Source organism: Cyprinodon variegatus, unplaced genomic scaffold (genome assembly GCF_000732505.1).
Source record: "Cyprinodon variegatus isolate N-32 unplaced genomic scaffold, C_variegatus-1.0 Scaffold1853, whole genome shotgun sequence".
In the NCBI taxonomy this organism is placed as follows: Eukaryota; Metazoa; Chordata; class Actinopteri; order Cyprinodontiformes; family Cyprinodontidae; genus Cyprinodon; species Cyprinodon variegatus.
The window spans coordinates 41,990-62,481 of record NW_015152306.1 but is presented as its reverse complement, the minus strand read 5'-3'; the positions used below and the strand labels follow the sequence as shown (position 1 = coordinate 62,481).

General features: G+C 38.4%; 1 protein-coding gene across 14 annotated transcripts in view; it reads right to left on the bottom strand.

Moving 5' to 3' along the window:
* The window catches only part of LOC107104706 (abl interactor 1-like), a 67,668-nt gene that overhangs the window by 14,155 nt on the left and 33,021 nt on the right, over positions 1-20,492 (bottom strand). For 9 of the 14 annotated variants that reach the window (XM_015404762.1, XM_015404763.1, XM_015404765.1 and 6 more), the window contains exons 3-5: positions 10,836-11,012; positions 2,954-2,968; positions 951-1,054 (exon numbers count right to left, since the gene is read on the bottom strand). In XM_015404762.1, the coding sequence (XP_015260248.1) occupies positions 951-1,054; positions 2,954-2,968; positions 10,836-11,012 (296 nt within the window). The remainder of the gene's footprint in view (positions 1-950; positions 1,055-2,953; positions 2,969-10,835; positions 11,013-20,492) is intronic. The other 5 variants (XM_015404764.1, XM_015404768.1, XM_015404776.1 and 2 more) reach the window with 1 other exon arrangement.

The following is a 20,492-nucleotide window of genomic DNA, read 5'->3' as shown; positions in this document are numbered from 1 at the left end:
TTCGGGAATTAATAAAGTATAATTGAATTCAAGCCAATGCAAATAAAATCCAGAGCATCTGCTCCTAAATCAACATCTCGAAGTGCAACTGAGATTTGGAGCTGCTCACAATAACTCTCTGCCAAGCATAGTGGTGGCAGCATCATGCTGAGCTCTTATTGCTGGGGTTGGGCAGCGAGCTCCATGTTGTTGTACTTTAGCTAGAATCAACAAATAGACAATTCAAACAGGAAAATTACTCCAAAGGCTTTTAAAATAGCTTCATGAATATCATGGTGGTGGTAGCATCATGCTGAGGGGAGCACCACATGGGTAGGATAATTAACTACCTCCAAATTTGTTAGCTGCAACTCAAATCAACGGCTCAATGGCTGAAAATCTGACATGAATGGGTGTTGATCAAGAGCATGGTAAGCCAGGGCAACATATTCGAACAAGCATATCCCATCCGTTGCATCCTGGAAGGGTGAACATATGTCTTTTGAGCCTCTATGGATTACTGCAACCCTATGATAATCACAGGACAAATCACTGACTCATATCATTGTTAAACCCTAAAAAAAAAAAAAAAACGTCCTTCATATGAGTCATAAAACTCTTAAAAACATTATCACCGCATATTCTAACCAATGACAAATGATGCGAGTCCTGCCCGCTGGGTTATTCCCACCCGTCAGAACACTGAAGGACATAAATGGATTTATCAGCTCTGTTTCTCCCTTTGGAACCAAACTGCTTCATGATAAATATCTGATTAGTGCTGATGAGAACTCTTCAGAGAAAACAAGTTTATTCAACGTTAAGACAGAAAAGATCCCGACAAATAGCAAAAAAAAAAAAAAAAAAAAAAAAGAAATTTTGCAGAAGATTGCTCCTATTTATACTCATTGGCCAATCAGTAATTAAAGGATTAGTGGTACTCTGAGGGAACTAAAAGCGGGGCTTCTTACCCAAGCGTGCCACGCCCTGACATCGGCGGACTGGGCGGCTTCTGTGTCGGCGGATTGGTCCTCGATAGGGTTCCAGCTCTGGCTGCCTGATTGTTTCCATGTTGCTGTGGTTAAAGAAGACAAAACAAAACAGTTCAGTCATTTTACAAACAGATTCCTGCAACCAAAATTGGATGATGAGTACTTATGTGAGTGAAATAAAACATTACAGGCTGCTCAGACGACATCTCCATAGAGACATATTTTACTCCGTATGATCCTGCGGTCACATAATCCCACCCAAGCTTGTAACAGTGTGGTTTGGTAATATTAATAACATGTTTGGAGTGTATCTGAGAAGCCTGTAAGATTTACCTCATCTACAAAACATTCAGGGAGAATTTTTGTTTTTTCCACCAAAGCAGTTATAGTGCTAAGCTAGTACATTGCGATTACATGGATTCAGGTCAGCTTCCATCAGCAAGGTATCAACTTTAATCAGATGAATGCTACCATCACAGATTACCTATTGATTGTTTTGGACATTTGAGGAGGAATATTTAGTGCATTTCTGTGTACTAACAAGGCAAGGCCAAAAATCAGGGTTCATAAGGTCTTTTAATGCTTTAGTTTAGCTTCAAAACCACTTAAGTATAACATTTTTTTAATGAAAAAGATTCCAGAAAGTTTGTATATAACATGGCGGGACACGGTGCTGCCCCTCCCCCACATGTTGCCATAAATACCTGTTTAGCTAGCTGAAAGGATGCATCTATACTTTCCTCTCATTCACAAAGACAAGTTTCAATCTTTAGAAATATCGGCTCATGTTAAAACTGAAGGCTTTTCAAAATAAAAGCCTAAGATTACATAATAGGAGTAATAATTAGCTTTATCTTTTAGATCACATCAATTAAACCCGGTTTTACATTTTTCTTTTAAATGTTTGTGTGAATACAGAGATCCTTTATATGATTTCTTACCTAGCTAAAGTCCACACATGTGCATCCATAGTATTAGTTATGCTCCTTTCCCACTGGATGAAAAAAAAAACCTGCGATCAATCGGCTTTTATTGGCCTTGGGAACAGCTCACTGCTGGAGTCTACCTGGGTAAACGACTTAGCAAGCGACCTGCGTTAAAATCGCCTCGGTGTGGAAACACCAGATCTGGGTTAAGCGGACACGCTGCCGCGGGGGGAAAGAGGCAATGAAGCTTGCCCGCTAGGTCTGAAGACACGGATCATTTTTGCCGATGGTTAGCGACCCGCTAACCCATGTTTGAAAAACAAACATTAACCCGGTATTTTCAGTGGGAAAGAGGCTTTAGTAAACTTGATCTGACCTCCTTTTCCCAGATTCCCAGAAATGCTCCAATAAAAAACATATTTTGTAACCTAAAAGGTCACGGATATCAAATTGAGCAACATTATTGAATAATGACAACTTCCTCTTTAGATGAACGAAGTGACAATTTTAAGGTTTCATTAGGAAGTGTGTATTTATGTCAGTCTCAAATTTCTGGTAAGTCTGACACATTTGTCTATTTAAGGGAGCAGAAAAAAAAATGTACCGGAACTGCAGCCCAGGTTTGAAAGCCAAGGCTGTGAATATGTCCAAGACTTTAAAAACAGGGATAATTCACTGGGTAACACTGGTGGGGGGTCCACAGAAGTCAAAAACCAATTAACCAATTACCTTGGCTCCTATTTGGTTTGGCTTTTTGATGAAAGAAAATCAAATCTATTATTTGATGTAATATTTAAAACCAGGCTGTTGTGCCAATACTAGTTTAGCACAGAAACATTTATGGTGGAGAAGTCCTACATCACAGCTACATTATGACACAGTTGGTACAGGGACAGGCAGGGTACTATGGGATGTTCTTCCCCACAGGGAGGACTATGGGTTGGTTAACATGGGAAAAGACAACATTACTCACAGTCAGAGGGATCTGAAGTGGAGGTGAGGTTAACGAGTAAATTATTAAACCATAAAACGGGTCATATAACAGACTAGACTTACCTTGGCTTTTAGCCACTTAGCATGGAAGGAGAAAATAGGAGGAAAAACAGAGACAGAGAGGGCATGTCAACATAGCCAGCTCTGCAAGGACAGAAGTCAAAGTACAAGCCACTGAGGAAAATAATTAATTCCTGGCTTTATTTACTCTGAGTAAACATTTGGGTGAGCAGGTAGATGCTCTGCAACCAGACTAAAACACATATGTCCCTTTATTCAGAATCATACCCAATTCCAAAAGTCATACTCTAAAAAATTAGGTGTCAATTTTGAACAACGAATAATTCAAAATATTCTAAACTAATTTAATGTTTAACAGTTAATTGAAGTATAGACTCTACAAGTCATTTATGAAGAAAAAAGCCAGACTTGAACAAATACATATTTTGCATTTTACATTAAAAAATACTTTCTGTAAACATGCTCCATCCAGAACTCCTCAAGAAGCATATTCTAAATTCATTGTGTTCAGATCTAGCAATAATATCCCCTAAAAGCACCTTTGGCGATTAGATTATATATATAAAATAATCACGACTAACACATTAAGCTGTTAGAAAGATGATAGCTGCAGCCCTAAAAAAATCTCACTCAAATTGAATAAACAGCCTCATTAAAAGGGGATGACCTTAAGGTTTAACCCACCTGGATCCGAACAATTCGAGGGATACAAGACCTGATTACTCAGTTAATGATGTTACCTTCGAGCAGTCGGTCAGATATGCAAAAAATAAACATTTTCCTTCACCATAAGTAAAAAGAAAAAGAAATAAAAAGGGACCCAAAGGAGCATTTTGTTGTTGATGTTTTTATACATTAAAACATTCAAAGTTAGCCTCTCTTTCTGCCAATAAAGCAATTGAAAAAAAATAAATAAATAAAAAAATCAAAAGAAGCTCATAACTAAAAAATCTAAAACAAAAATGAGCTGGAAACACTAGAGAGATACGGATGTACACTGCCTGAGCAATTTTCTAAAAAAAATCTTCAGCATAGGCTTTTCATGCTGATATTTAATTGACTGATAAGAATTGCCGACATGAGAATGCAATAACTGAAGTTACTTTAATGGTTTAACGATATCAGGAAGACATGTAAATACATTACTATAAAACATTACTGTTAACTCTAGTAACTCCCTTATGATAAATATACAACTAATGCGATGGAATAAAAAGACCATCTCACATGTTAAAAAAGGAAAAAATGAAAATACATTACACTGTTTTTTTCTGTGTTTTCTAGTCAAGACGGGAAATGATGTCTAAATGTTACACTGTTGGCAGCTTCAGGATAAATCCTGGTGCATTTGTTGGCTGAAGAGCCAATATTTAGTAGATTGGGAAAAACAGAGGTAAGTAGTTCGTCAAGAGCTTCTTCAACCAGGAATATTGCACCAGAATGAGAGAGAGAGACAAAACTGAAGAAACCAGCAGCATCTTCTGTTTCCTCACAAAAAGCCGTTTTACTCAGCTGTGAGCTGCAGATTTCACAGTCATATTTATCTCTCTCATCAGCGCACAAAAAGATTCAATTTACTATCTAGGTCATGTCAGAAATGCTGAAGCCTCGATGCCTCATCTTCCTGGGAAATGCTGCATCTGTTCCTCTGAATTTGATGGATAGGTCTCAGTGATGAATTAGGGACAGACAGGCTAAGATTAAAACCATTATCAGGTGCACAAGGAACAAGCATGTTGAGTTTGAATATATTTAACTGAGATGCAATGAAAGTTACAGACACTTCTAAGGGTCAGTGTAGCTGTTAATGTGGTAGTTTGAAGTGTGGTAATGTTGTTTTTACAGTTAAAGCTAATGAAACACTGCTTGACTCTGCTGCTACACAGTGGAAATCAATCCAGTTAGAGGCACTTTTTTGTGGGTATTAAATTTTACAGCATCAGTTAAAGACAACATACAAAAAAGTCAAGAGTGTCCTGCAGCTCTCTGCTTTAGCACACCAAAATCAGAGGATTGCCGTTCAGTAAAAGGTTGTTTATCAAGCATCAATGGAAACCAGGTGTGCTGAAGCAGGGAAACATGCAGGACACTGGGTCTTAGGGACTAAAGGCCAATTTATGCTCCTGACGCATAGCCTCTGCAACCATCAAATCTGTCTCTGTGCGCAACCACGCCCCCTGCACAGAGCTTCTGCAACCTCAAAAAAAATCCTGACTACGCGTCTGATGCTCATAAACCCGCGCAGACCTCAAGCGGAAGTCTGCAGACAAAAAGCAGCTGTGATTGGTCCTTGGTATGCCTTTTTGGCTGTCTGTGTGATTGTCATTCTCGATTCTGTACCGGGGCGCGCCATTTTTTAAAACCGAGGAACAATGGAAAACTATGACGGAAGGTTAATCGAGGAGGTTCGCTCCATTAACATAACCTGTTCCTCTTTGATGTCTAGCAACTCTAGATCCATCTTATATCTGATATCTTGCAGACGCCTCATTGTTGTTTTGGAAGATAAACATTCTCGCCAGCTCCACCGAAGTTCTCGCGAGTTCTCGAATAGGGTCCCCCTAGCACTTTGGCAGGAAACTGCTGTGCGTCCCTAGAAATTCCAGACCGACGGTGCAGAAGCATACTAGCAAAACTGGTTTGCGACCAGACCCAAGCGACAGTTGATGTGTGCGGTTGCAGAAGTCTAATATGCCCTTAAGGGTGACGTCAGACCTCCTCATCTGACCAACACTTTCAGAGAGGAAACAGGAAAACCTAGAAATGCCACTGAGTGCAGATTCAGTTGTTTGTTACTAACCATCAGCTCACCTATATATCTGTGGATGGATGTGTTTCTAATCATCTGTGGGTACTGCTTTAATTAGCAGAACAGACAGACGCAGCCGCAGGAGGCTGATGAAGAGAAAGCTAAAGTTTCTAGTTTAATGTTTGCTTTATGAGATTACACTAACAAATATTTCTAAGAAAAAAACTACTTACAGTATAGTTGCCTAGGTCTTCCTCCCAGCTGTCACAAGGGGCTGCCATATATCAAATCAGTATTGAAAATCCTACTTAGTAGCTAGCTGAATTTTCCCAAATCATTATAAATCAGTTTATTGCAACTGCTAGGCAATTAAAACTTAATTATTACTCAAATTACTACCTTTTTTATGTAAATGTGCTCCAGGTTATTTGGCGAGATGCTCCGTTTAATGTTCCTTTTTCATAATCCTTTAAAAAATATAATAATCATGACTGCACTGACGCTCAGCTGATTCCAAGCTAACGTCACTTAGGACCATCAAGTCAAGTGGAAAACGGACTAGTATCTATTTAGTGAGTTTATAAAGTAGAATACATCTCAAGCCTAACCACAGTCAATGGATGAAAACAAAGGAAACATTTCCTTAGCTTTCCTTCAGCCTTTGTGTGTGATCTGTCAAACTGGCTAAGAATAAGCAATCCATGACATGAAGAAGAAATGTCCAAAACATCTGGTGGAGTGACTATATGACAGCTCCCTCCATATTAAAAGTAAATTGAACATTGGTACTCTTGGTAACCTAATCTTTCAAGTTACACTTGTAGGCATCAATGTATAGAAAAAAAAAACATGCCATTAAAACACATAAACATTGCAATCAATAGATTGTTGCTTATTTCCTTAAACTTTCGCCTCTTCCCAATCATCTTGAAGTTTTAATGAATCACCCCAGGCAGGATCATCTGTATCAAGTGTTCACACAGAAGGCAGCCTGTACAACAAGCCAATCACATTGGTTTATACATCTGAGCTTTGTTCTTTTTTTTTCTTTAATCTCTGACTGTCCAATAAATAAGTGCCTTGAAAAACACTCTCTAAGTACTAGCAAGGTGTTAAAGATGAACTCAGAATGGACAATAGGTAACACAAGATCATTTAAGTTGTGAGAGTGAGACTTACAGCAGATAATAAGAAGGCTGTACAGAATACGGAAAAGTTACTATTTTATCCTTTTTAGCTTATAATAAAACATGAAATTTAGGGGATTTTGGGGCTAAACAATATTAGGCAAATATGCAACAATGATAGCAATGAACCCATGGTTTCATGGCTAATTTACTTTTCCGTCTTTTTGAGATTTAGCATCTTGGCTAATAAAATAATATATGCTGTGTGTCCATCAAGGCCTGTTAAAATCAATCCAAGCATATTACTTCACATATAACTACAATATATTGCATCTATGGAATCATTTGTGATATTGTACACACAAATTAATATTTAACAGTTGCAAAAATATGATATTGAGTAATATTAGATTTGGAAAAGTTAAATGTTTGGAAGTTTTAGTCCAACTTCGTGAATCGAATAACTGGATTATCTCCTCATTAGTCAGAAGAATGCTAATATCGGTATAGGTGTACTGATTTAAATAAGAATGTAAACGTTTCAGGACACTAAGAACAAGATGTCTGATTTTGGGAACATGTTTGCATTCAACAATGTTAACCATTCTGTTATAAAGTGGCCACTTCTGTGATTATTTATTCAATCTTGTTTTTCACTGATTCACTTCATTCGGGGGATTTTGTTACGCAGGGAACATCTGATGTCTAATTGTAAAACCTTGACGTCATCACAGCTGGATTCCTGAATGCCTTGCTGACTAGATTAAACATAATCTGACGGGAGGCATAAATCACATTACGTCACCGACAGAGCGCCTTAAAGATGACAGCACTCTCAAGCTTTATACTCCCTTCCCCTGATGTTCCTGTTTTGTTGCCCCTTTAATTTCTGAATCGGATCACAGGACCTTCTGCCAACTTTTAGGCCAAAATCCACCCTGGGGCAGATGTAGTAAGGTTAGCCATAAACCGAAGCCTGTAAACATGATTAAACAACCCCCGCCTCCACATCATTGATTCTGGCCGGTAAGTAAAGTGCGTCGACACTGAAAGCCCTGCATGCAACATGAACTAATACGGAGTACTGGCATTGTGTATTGATTGGCTCTTTGGAGGGTGACGTAAACAGACCAGGAGGTGTTTTATCATGAAGACCACAGCAGCAACATGTGAGGCCGTTTGTGTTTCCACACACAAGCTAATGAAATCTAGCATTTCAGCAGCAGCGTGCATGAGAAAATCCAGAGAGATTACACCCGGTTTAACGTGTGTTTATTTTAGTTTATACTACAGTGATCCTCCTGGTATGAGATCAGATTTTCTATGTAGGACAAAAAGGTCAAAGGTAAATTTCTGGATATATTAACTGGATTTCGGCCTTTAAGCGGATCGAGGCATTACTAAGACAAAACATTTGTTGTAAGTCACTGCTAAACAACTATTTAATCATCCTTAAATAATGTTAACCATTCATTAAAAGCGTGCAAGAAAATTCCAGAGAATATTAAAATAATGTTTTAAGGATCACAGATTTAATAGTTCTTGTTTTTGTGCTTGTTCTTTATCAGACATGAGTAACTCTGTAGCCCAAGAATGAAACTGTGGCCGGTTGTTAATCGAATTTATGTGATGGCTGCCATTGATTGTCTGACTGATGGGGCAGACGACACTCAAGAGACTGGACAGACGCGGGAAAAATTGGGAATTATGTCACTGACGGGGTAAACTAATGACCCCAACAGACCACCCTAATGGGAGAGAGGTTTATCTCATCAAAAAGCTTCTTGCCTACATTTTAGATCAAGCGGACTGATATCCAAACAACTCTACAACAAGATTATGAGAGCCTAAGTGCTTTCAAAAATCTCACATATTTGTCTCTATAACCATTTTCATAAAGCTCTGAAAACTGAGCCATTTTCTGGAAGCCGTATGATGTAATCCCTTCACAGTTCATCTCCACCCACCCAAGTGCAAAGCTATTCTGATTCTTTTTTGTCACCCTACAATGTTAGAAATGAATATATTAACAAAAAAACTGTTCAACCTACCAAAAATAACCTGACATTATGTTACATTCACACCGAACGTGCTTTGGAAAGCAAAACAGCGCCTGCTGCTTCGTTTTTGATGCTTGTACACATAGAGGTCAGATGCGCCTAAAGTCAAGAGCATTGACTTGATGCTCCTGAAGCGCATCCAGTAAAGCGTGTTCAGATATGTCCAAAGCTTCTGCTGCTCCTGAGTTCAATGGCAGAGAGCGGCTTTGCAATATTTGCTGTGATAAGTTGGTAAAAAGTAGTTTTAATAGATTTTTAAGCAATAAAGTCCACCTGAAAACAACGCCTGTGCAGTCAGTTCATCAAGATAACGGTCCTGGCTTAAAGTATTGAGCTGTCAGAGCTGCACAGACCCCCACATACCATCAATGCACTGTCACTGGGAATCTTCAGCAACTGGGGGGTTTCTGCTACAGTTTGTAGTGGCAGGAAGTAGAAGTTAATGTCTCTTAGGTATGTGGTACAAAAGGCTACAGAATAATAAATGCAAACATATTTTACCAGCAGGTTCTGATATTTTAAGTCAATTAAGGCTTAATAAACCGTTTGCAACAGTAATTATAGCGCTCTGTATCAGCAGTGCTGTATCTTCCTGCAATCTTGCAGTTCAGCTTTTCTGATTGGTTAATGTGGTGCGTCGATCAGCAAAAGTTCAATTTTTCCAACTCCAGCAGCTGCTCCTTGTGGGCGCGTCACACACCTCAAATGCTCAGAAGCCCATGAGGAGCTGCTTCGCTGCTCAGATGCGTCAAGATGCGCTGCAGGGCCTTTTGATGTGCCTTGATGTGCAACAACCATTGACTTTGCATGTAAACCAGCTGCTTCAATAGCATGTGGTGTGAACTTAGCACAAACTCAATCAACTAAGAAATATCTTACTTTGTATATCCTCCTTATCTTCTAAACAAATGCGCTTCACTTAAGTCACACTTTTTGGCACCTGGACCAGGCACACATTCTCAATACAATCAAATTGCAACAGTTAAAATGTTAGACTGGCCGATCTAACAATGACAAGGTACGGCTTTCTGGTTCCTTTTAGAGTGTGAGTACAGGCCACACCAGCTTGAGCAGTTCCAGAAACCAGATTCTGGCACAGTAAAAATCTCTCTAAAAGTCCGGTATGAAAGTACTGGGAGGGTTGGGACTCCAGTGAACCATGGAGACGGATCAGTGGCGAACGTTCCTGCAGACGGACAGTTATTCCAAAAGCTCATCCATGACTCTCCCAGTAGGTCACTGAAAGAAACCCAGTGTCTGAAAAGCAGCAGGTGCCACTTGCTTCAGTTAAGATCACATTTAATGCTTCAACAATGAGTGTGCAAAAGCAAAATCGACTGGGGTGGGTGACTGGGTTCCAAGACAATAAACACTGCTGACCAAAAAGAGTAAATAAGGGAGCAGCATCACATTTCCAGTGATACCTTGTTAACCCTGGGCGATGGTTTATTTACGACCATCATGATGAACACATCAATCCTACCCTCTGGCAGAAAATCCAGATGGAGAATCTGATGTTCACTTTAGGAACTTGATTCCAACCACACTTTGGTTTTATTGCAAATCAACCAAAATCCAACAGGAATGGCTCAGTATAATGAAATGAATGTTTTGTAGCGACATAGTCAATGTTCTGGCTTCAAACTGGTCGGCATGATGTTTGACAGGCCAAACATGCTAAATAAAAACCCTCCAGTTTGGATGTTGTCAAACGGTTTAGCAAAGACGAATGAACTAAAAACCCCTCAGTAATACAAAACACTCATCAAGTCTAGAAAAAGGTCTTGATGTCAAGGATGGAACATTGAGCTACCGTTTTTTTGTGACACGGCACCAGGTTGACTTTGAAGCAAAACTTTAAAAGGAGAAAAAAAAGTGGGGGGGGGGAAAAGAAGGAAAAGTCGGACCTGAACCAACAGCCTAACTGGTGAGAAATCTTGCATCTTAAAGAACCTAGCAACATTAAAGCAAGCCTGAAACGTGCTCACCTTCACTCCATGGCCAACATCGTCCAGGACGTTGTAGTCTATAGGTTTCCTGATGTACCTGACGGGCCGCTCTACATTAGATGGAGCGATGATCTTATGAGTCCTTGCTGTGTTTTTGTTGGTGGTCAAGATCCCGATCTCCCGCCTGGCTACCTTCTCCTTGTGGATGTCCACCGTCTGAAAACAGCAAAGACAGAAAAAGGTGATGAGATCAAGGGTTCAGGTAAAATGAACACAATGAAGAGGGTCATGAACTAGAGAAGCTTTAATGAAATTAAACAAATCCCTGGAATCGGTGAATATTTTTAGATCTGATATGTTCCACGCATCAATTTTATGGCCAAATATCAGGAAATGTTTTAATTATAGACATAAAATGGGGGAGTGGTGGCCTAGAGGTTAGAGCATATATCTTGGAATCCTGAGGATGTGAGTTCGAAACCCACTCCCACAGACTGCCACTCTGGGTCCCTAAGCAAAAAGACCCTTAACCCCCACACTGCTCCACAGGTGCCGCAAATGGCAGCCCACTGCTCCCCAAGGGGATGGGTTAAATGCAGAGGGTAAATTTTGTTGCTCTGTACTTGTGACAGTGGTAATAAAACGCTGGACCAAAAGGAAAATAAATAAGAAATGCATAAATACTTCAAACAAATTAAATTGGTCTAACTTTTCAAGGTGGGTTATTCGTTAGCAAATAGACAAATATATTATTAATGCATGTCAAGGTTACATTGTTTTCCTACAGATATTGCACCGTTGTGGGATTAATTGTCTAAAATACAGGATTTCTTAATCCAGCAACTGACAGAAGCCAGAACAGTTCAAATGTTTCTTCACATTTTGCCACTTCAGAGATTCAATTTTAGGTTAATTTTACTGGTTTTATACATTATACACTAACAGCAAACGGAGCATAACAGGAAGTGAAAGGAGAATGTAAACATGAGTATTAACTAGTGTTGCGCCGATGCCATTTTTTGGCCCCGATACCGATACCCGATTCCTGGCTGTGCAGTATCGGCCGATACCGATACCATAATAATGTAAAATAATTGCCATCATGGCTTTGTCAAGCTGCTGCCTACCTTTGCGAAGCAGGAAAAAATCTAATACAAAGTGAATCCATTAGAACTTTTTATTGTCTACCTGGAATGGGTGACAATAGTTGAATAAACTTATGGCTCTCAAAAAGGTATCGGTGCCCTATTTGTTGGTACTCGCCGATATTGATATCACCATTTTAGGGCAGTATCGGGGCCCCGTCCGATACTGGTATCGGTATCGGTGCAACACTAGTATTAACATGTGTGCAAAATTACCTGGTTAATAATACTGTATGTTGGCAAAATCAATTAGAAAACAAAAGAGAGTTCTGAAGCATATATGTTGGATGCATAAGCAAATATCTTACTGATGATCTGCTCCTCACTGCAGGACAAAGATGTTTTACTACACTAATGAAGAAGTTTTAGAATAAGCCAGAAACATACAGAAATAATTTTGATGCTGGATTCAATAAATAGGAAATTCTAAAAGTAACTTTCTACTAAAAAACTAAACTACTGAGACCTAACATGTTACAAAAGAGGATGTAGAGAGGATGGCCATATGTGTTGCATGGGTTATTGGCCTACATACATCGTTTCCACAAACCGGGGTTTTATTTTTTACCTCATGTCTTTTAAGTTTGATCTTATTTTTAAACTATGAGAAATATACACAGATGATTACGCAGGTTTTGTGTGTTTTACCTGGGAAAACCAGAGATCTATTTTCGTATGCTGTCACAAACAGACAAGAGCATCTGCTTAGGAAACAGGAAATCTTTTCTTGGCAGTTAAATAAAATGCTATACAATAAATGAGAGTTTATATAATAAAAAAAGAGAATAGTCAGCCTGCACTAGTTTAAAAAAGTTTGTTTACTTTCTCCTAAATTAAAAGTCTCCTATAAATTGGATAAATATTGATTCCTTTTTTGATTAATTTACTGCAAAGTATTTGAGAGCCAAATGGGAATTAGCTGCTCTAGAAAAAAACCTCCAATCGATCTCAAAGACAGACCAGTTAAACAGAAGCATCCAAGACCAACAGGATTTGGACTGAACTCCAAACCCTTTGCCCATCTGTGTCCAAGTTTGACATTGCCTGGTTTGCTAAAATTAGGTCAACAATAACATATTAAAATGAGTCATCTAGAGGGGAATACACCTACAGTCAATGTAATCAAATTTAAGAGTTAAATAAATATTTAAAAAAATACAGAATCTCCATGATATCCTGGGGATGAGAAGCCAACCTGAACAATTAATATTTTATGACAGGAAGAGAAGGTCCTGTGTAATTGCTCCCACAGAGAGTTTTCTTAAAAAGAGAGACACATCCCTCCTTTTCTGATCCCCATTTGAGTCTGTTTGGATTAAGAGATGCCTGAGAATCCATGACAGCCATTTAATCCAACCTCAGATAGTTCAACAGAACAGGGGGACTTTTTAATATTGATAAGAGAAATTTTATCAGCCGGACGAACAGTTTTACTAAGTTGAGATGTCAGACATTTTTGAAATGTGTCTCCATATTGAACATGTATGTGTTAAAAAAACAACAATAAAACAAGCGAATTAAATCCAGCTTTTAGCTCGAAATAAGAGTATTTTGTCATGTATGCGAAAAGAAAAAAAAGTGATATATAAAATATTGAAGGCTGTGAGTCTAAGGATGGTGTTAATATAATTGACTAACTCCTACATGAATCCATTCCTATGTCCCTCAGTTTGTCTGTTGAGATGTTTCCCATAAACAGTCATCATATTTAAAAAACAGTATCAATAAGTAAAGCGCAAACAGTTCAAATGCCGCAAAAAAGGTCAATATTTTTTGTCATTCATTACAGAAAGTGAAAGGTGTGTATTATAGAGATTCAGAGTAAAAGTTTGAAGCCTTTTTTACTTGATTTGATTATTATATCTTACAGAAAATGATCACTTTTAGATCTTTGTCTTAGAAAATTAGGTTGTTACATAAAATCCAAGATGAATATTGATGTTTAACTAGAAAATTCAGGCTTCTTAATTTCTATCCAATCAACTCTTGGTTGGAGCTCCTTTGGTTTTTAGGACTATACAAATGCAGCGATGAATTGAGGCAATCAGCCCGTGGTTCTGCAGGAGGCCCAGGTAGCTTCAAGCTACATTCATCAATTCACTTTATTTATATAGCGCCAATTTACAACACAGATCATTTCAAGGCACTTTACAGAGACAATTCAAGCGGATCATACAGTCAGATTGGTTCAAAGTTTTCCATCTAAGGAAAACCAGCTAATTGCATCAACTCATTGACCCAAATGTAATCACCAAGCATACTTATAGTGACAGTGGAGAGGAAAACTCCCTTTTAACAGGAAGAAACCTCCAGCAGAACCAGGCTCAGTGTGAGCGGCTTGCTGGCCATTCATTCTTTCCAAAACATAAAGGCTGTTGGAAAAAAAAAAAATCTAAAGCAAATAATATATTCAATTTTAAATGCGGACTTAATAAACACAAAAATATTTTCTTACACATTATAAAACATGAGATATAAGTGAAAGAAACGAAAACAGGAACATATTAGGTTACCAATTAAAAAAATAGATATAAAACCATAATTAAATAACAGGGTATGTCACTCTGACATGGTGTCAGAATATTTTGCCACTTTTTTTTTACTGAAGGGAACGCCAACTGTGTTAAGAGGTCTCCGTTGTTCAGAGTAATCCGGCAATCAGCGTTGAAAGCGACTATGTGGTATTAGAAGTGCTTTAAATGGGGTTTCTGCTTCCTCTCAGAGGAAAGTTAAAGCTTGGCTTTGTTGATTTTGTTAACTCACAAAATTATTCCTATCTACCTTTGCCTAATGGCAACAGGTTTTATTCTATAATTTTACAAACGTGTTGCGTAATGCCCTTCACTTCTCTATCATTACATCCTCAACTTCCAAGCACAACAGAGAAGTTACGCTGCGTGGCGTCCAGCACGGCTAAACGAGCACTATTTAGGCTATGGATGAAGGACTTTATCTAGTGTGTAAATATTAGGGCTGAAAGAGATTATAGAGCTTATAAAACATGCCTTTAGCTGACAGAGCGACCCACCTTGAGCAGGAATTTTACCAAAATAGTAAAAATAAATCTGTAAATATTTTGCATTTCAAATAAAAAAAAAAAAAATATGATCGTCTGTCAATATGATCTATCCAGAACTCAAGTGGAAAAGTTTTAGTTTCAGCTGGTTTAATTTTGCAAAAAGCCTTCTTTAAGGAAGATTTGGCTATCCGATTAGTAATCTATTAATAATAATTGACAGTTTATTAGATTTGCAAAATAATTGTTAGTTGCAGCGCTAGCATAACGGAACCACATAAAGTCCATTCTGCATAATTTTAGCCATTGAAAACTGGAAATAATCCCAGACCAGACTCCGTATCGATTTCTGTTCCAACATGCCTCCGCCCTGGCATTACTTCTCTTGCAAATACCAGTGAACCTCAGCTCATGAATGGACAGTAGCACCCTCTAGTGGACTGTGTCAAAATGACAACACTGAAAGAAATTTCCTAGAAGCTGACGTTATCAATTACTCAAGCTAAAACAAATATTATTCTAAAGAACTATGCACTGATAATTAATCATAAGTTCATTTTTATTTCCCATAACTATTTTCTCTATCTAAATATCGCAAAATTCCTGTCTTCATCATCCAATTAGGAGGAGCAGAGACTCTACTCTGAGCTACTCTAAGATTTAAAAACCATTAGTCTTCAAAGAATGCTGTTTTCAGTCTTGCCCTTTCTATCGTGAACGGTATGGGTTGACGCACTGATTGATCAATAAGTCTGGAGCTTCAGCTTTTGCTCAGCACCTACTTAACCACAACAGAATAGAATAACACCCACATCACTGCAGACACTCAACCCCACCTATTCAATTTAACCATGACTTATTTACAAGCAATGTAAAAGCACCGTCTTCTTTTCACCTTATTATCGGCACTAAAATCAGAGCTGACAGTTTGGAAGATGGTGCTACTAGACACCATGAGGAAGCAGCTGCTTCCAGTCAAAACCCTAAGAAAAGGTCAACAAGACACAAAATATCAATATCCAAGTTGAAAGCCGTCTTGTTTGATCAGCAAACAGGAGAGCACAGGCAGCACTGCAGCTGGCAGAAGGAGGGAAGTGAGAAGGCGGCACGGTAAGAGCTCATCTCCTTCCTGCATGCGAAGAAAACAGCTGCAGCTTTCATTTCAATGCCAGCTCACATTACTCAGTGGATGGGTCAGTGCAAAACCACTTCCACACAAGAGGTCAGAACTTTCACGATTTACTGATGGTTGTCCAAACAAAGTTACCATGCCTTGCAAAAGTATTCATACCCCTTGAACTTTTCCACATTGTATTTTATAATATCTTTAACAAACTGAAAAAGGCTATTGTGCAAAAGTATTTTAAGGTATGTCTCTACCAGCTTTGTATTTCTAGTGACTAAAATTGTTGACCAATTTGCTCAAGCTCAGTCAGATTTGAGAATATAGGCACTCTGACTCCCCACCAACATATTTGACGGTGGGGATGGTTTGTTCAGAGTCATATGCGAAACTTGGAGGCTGAGTCAAATGCTGGTCAATACATTTTGATCCGTTGATGCTCTGGATGATCTGCACTTGGGTTATTTATCTTCTCTACTATGACGTCACAAGATAGAGAGCAGCTGGGCTTTATTTACTTTGATGAGTTGGAGAAAATAGTTTTAACACGTTTTTCGGCGACAAAGTCCACCTCTAAACGTCATCTGAGCAGTCAGTTAATCAGGATTATGATCCTACTGAAATATTGAATAAGTCTCTGAGAAAACTCCTTGAATAGCTACCAAAGTAGTTCAGTACTCTGAAATTGAGACACCAGGATCTCTCAACGCTGCTTGAAGCCATCCACCATTGACTTTGCATGTATATCAAATGAGTTGACGTCTACAACACGTTCGGTGTGAACATACCTTTCATGCTCTACTACATGCAATGTTTTGTGTTTTGGCCAAAAAAGTTCAGTTTTGGTCTCATCTGACCAAAGCGCCTTTATCCGCCTGTTTACTTGGTACCTAATATTGCTTCTGGCAAACTGAAAATGGAACTTCTTACGGTTCTCTTTTGCTCTTCTTCTGCTCTCTTTTGTGCAATCTAAGGCTACATCCACACTGCCAGCATCAATGCTCAATTCAGTTTTTTTGCTTTGCCGTTAAAATTTACAAATATATGCTACCTATATGTGATCTCCTATGTGAACTGCATTCATACAACTTAGGTGTCCCGCATGCGCAGTAAAGGATGCAAGCAAGCTTGCTTGCTTTGTGTTTGCGGTAGTAAACATGGATGGTAGTGGTGGAGCGAATCTTGCGATCTTTCCCAACCTTAACATAATCTTTTCAAGACGGTTAAAAATAAAGACTGCTCTCCTCATTATTATCTGCCATGGTGGTTGTTTTTCTTCTCACTTCTGCACAGCAAGATGCAGAACAGGGACCTTTGCTGAGTATTAATGACGTTCAGTTTGGACCAATGCGACCTGGCTGTTCAGACACAGTTCGCATTTGAAAAGATCAAATACGTATTGGATTCAGGACCACAAAGCCAAGGGGCCTTGGTCGCATTGGGAAAAAAACGGATATGTGTTGTTCAGATTGTCATTAAAAGATCTGATACGGATTGCCTATGGACAAAAAAAAATGGATTTGGGTCACTTCAGGCTGCTGTGTGAACATAGCCTGATAGTCACCCTTTGGATAGATTTCCCCACCTGAGCTGTGGATCTCTGCAGTTCTCCCATGGTACCTCTGCAGTACAGAGGTACCATGGACCTTCAGAGGTCCATGGTACCTCTGTACTGCTGCACCTCTGATCAGTGCTCTCCTATTTGTGAGATATTCAAAGCTAAGCTAATTTTCTTTCTAGCTAAAGCCCGTTTTAAACTTCTTTGCAACTTTATAGGGTTTGATTCTTGGACTTCGTGAACCCGTTAGCTCCTCATTTGGCTGCACTCAGAAAAGTAGTATACAAACATTTGCACACCTCACTGTGTAGTTTATTTGGAAAACATTTTTTTATTATTTTTTTTTTTTTATCGTGCTAAAAAAAAATTATAGTTCACAAAGTTATACACTTCCTTTTTGTTTTGGTCTTTCACATAAGATCTCAGTTAAATAAATAGTTTGTGGTTGTAATGTGAAAAAATGTGGAAAAATTCAAGGGGTACGAATACATTTGTAAGCCAGTGTAAATAAATACAATGCAAATGCAAATACCAAGGCAGAAAAACATCTAATCCCTGGGACTGAAAGGGTGTTTTCACAAAGTGTTCCAGAGCTCCAACCATTAGACTGAAGAGCAACAGACCACTAAAAGGCAGATGATTCATAAGGTCTCTCAATGAATGACACCAATATGTTCAAGACTGGTAGGCTTGTTTTCCAGAACATTGTTTCTATTCCCTTATTCACCAGATGCAGACTTTCCAGTTTTAGATGGTTCCTATTTCTGAATCATTCGACTTGCCCAGAAGAAATACACCCCACCTTTAAATTAAAAGTGACTGGCAGAATGTTCATGTTTATGTTTTGACTCATGATCATTGATTAAAGAGATCTTTGGACTTCATCATTTTAGGTTATGATTGAGTCAGCTCTGTGGCTGATTGTTGTGTTGTCAGTGGTTACAAGAACCTAAATATGAAGGCAGACTGTTCCCATCGGGTTTGCCTGGAAATATTGCTTCAAATATGACAAACTGAGGGCTATTTTTAGAGCTATAGCTTTAACACCACGGGATCCAACAAGGTGACATATGATTTATGACTGGGAAGGTTTCATTAATGCTTTAAAAGTTCATTTCAGGGTTCCTTCACATTATTCATTTAGAAAATAACAGCCTTTTCACCAGGCTCCAGATTACGTAGGAACATAGTAACACCCATCATGTGTTACTGCTGCCTGGAAGACAGTTTGGAGTTTCCATTGACTGAACTTCAATCAAAACAAAAATAGACCTTAAATATAAACTAGGATCACACCAAGTTTCCTATCAAGTCTTTCATTTTCTAGCAAGATTTTACCATCTTTTAGAAACAGTACACGTTTTCATCGTAGAATTCATTGATTAAAACTTAAATTACAGGACAGGAGAGAGAGTGTTTTTCTGCTGTTTGGATTTTCTGTGTGCTGCTGGTCAGCTGGCTGAAAGAAACCTAATACACTTCTGTCTTGCAACAAAAACTGGTTGGATGAGTGAAAAATCTCCAGTTCAGGGTAAAAATGTTGACTAAAGACTTGAAGAGTGTCACCCTTTACTCTAGAGATCGACCAATACAGGTGTGTTTAAGGTTGATTATTTTGGTTTCAGTCTAACCGATGCTGGATATGTGTTGCTGACTGAAAGACAATTAAGAGCTGGTCAGCTTTGTTTCAGCGAGACACAGCAACATGCAGACCATGTGTTTCAGGCTGGGGAGGAAGATTAATATACTGATAATTTGTCCACACCTATTGTAGCACACCTAAATATTTCCGCTGTAACATTAAATTGTTGTGACTGTTTTAATGGAAGCATGCAGATTCAAAAACAGTAAAAAATATATATATATTTTTAAAGCAATAGAACTCTGTTCAATAAAGACAAATTTAAAGTATCATAAAAACTGCTATGTCATTAGCTACAAATTAGCTATGAGTTCAAAAATTTGTATTTACATGGACACTGAATGAAAGGATCCCATCATGGCGTGTGTATATATGTACCAAGCATTTGATCAGATTTAATCAATTGAGCATGCATGGAACTGCCTCATTTTCCAGCAATGCTTTACTATTAGAAGAAGAAACTGCCCGTTTTGTAAACCAACCCTTACTTGTCCGCACATCCTTAGCTATAGCTACACTTTCTGCCAGCCCCTCACTTTTCTTTTTTTCTTCAGTTTTCTACAGTCTTGTTTACAGATGTAGTTGGGGTTCTTTTCTAATATTGGACCTTTGTTGCATCTTTGTATCCATACTTTTGTTTTTGGTCATTTTAGTTAAGGGCCCAGCAGTACGCTCCTTGGCTACATTAGTAGAGGGCAGGATGGTTTGTTCTTTCACACATTACATTTAGAGCCCCCTCCTCCCACCGAGGAGGACAAGGAGCCAGTTGGTGAAGGAGAAAGAGAAAAACGTCACGCTGACGTTGGACTCATAAGCGGTGTAGATTATTTTACTTCAAATATTCAAATGGGTGTGTTTACATGGACACCAATAAGACGGTGATCAGCAAAAACCAGCTTTCTATTTCGGAATGAAGTTTTTTTCTGATCGGATCATATTAAAATCTACAGTCTGACATATTTACAGCAAACATTTTTGATCTGATCAGGCCATCAATACAAATAATTGTGTCAATGGAAACATAGCTATTTAAATCTTTATTTATTGTGAATGTCTGGTGTTTTTTTCCCCTTCTTTTTTCAGTTAAGGAAAAACACATTGAAGTGACCACTTTTGCATACTTGGCTCATTATCTGTGAAGAACAAAAATCTGGACATTTGTTTTTGCAATTATTTAAAATGAGAAGTTGCAAAATAAGGGTGCATCTTAAA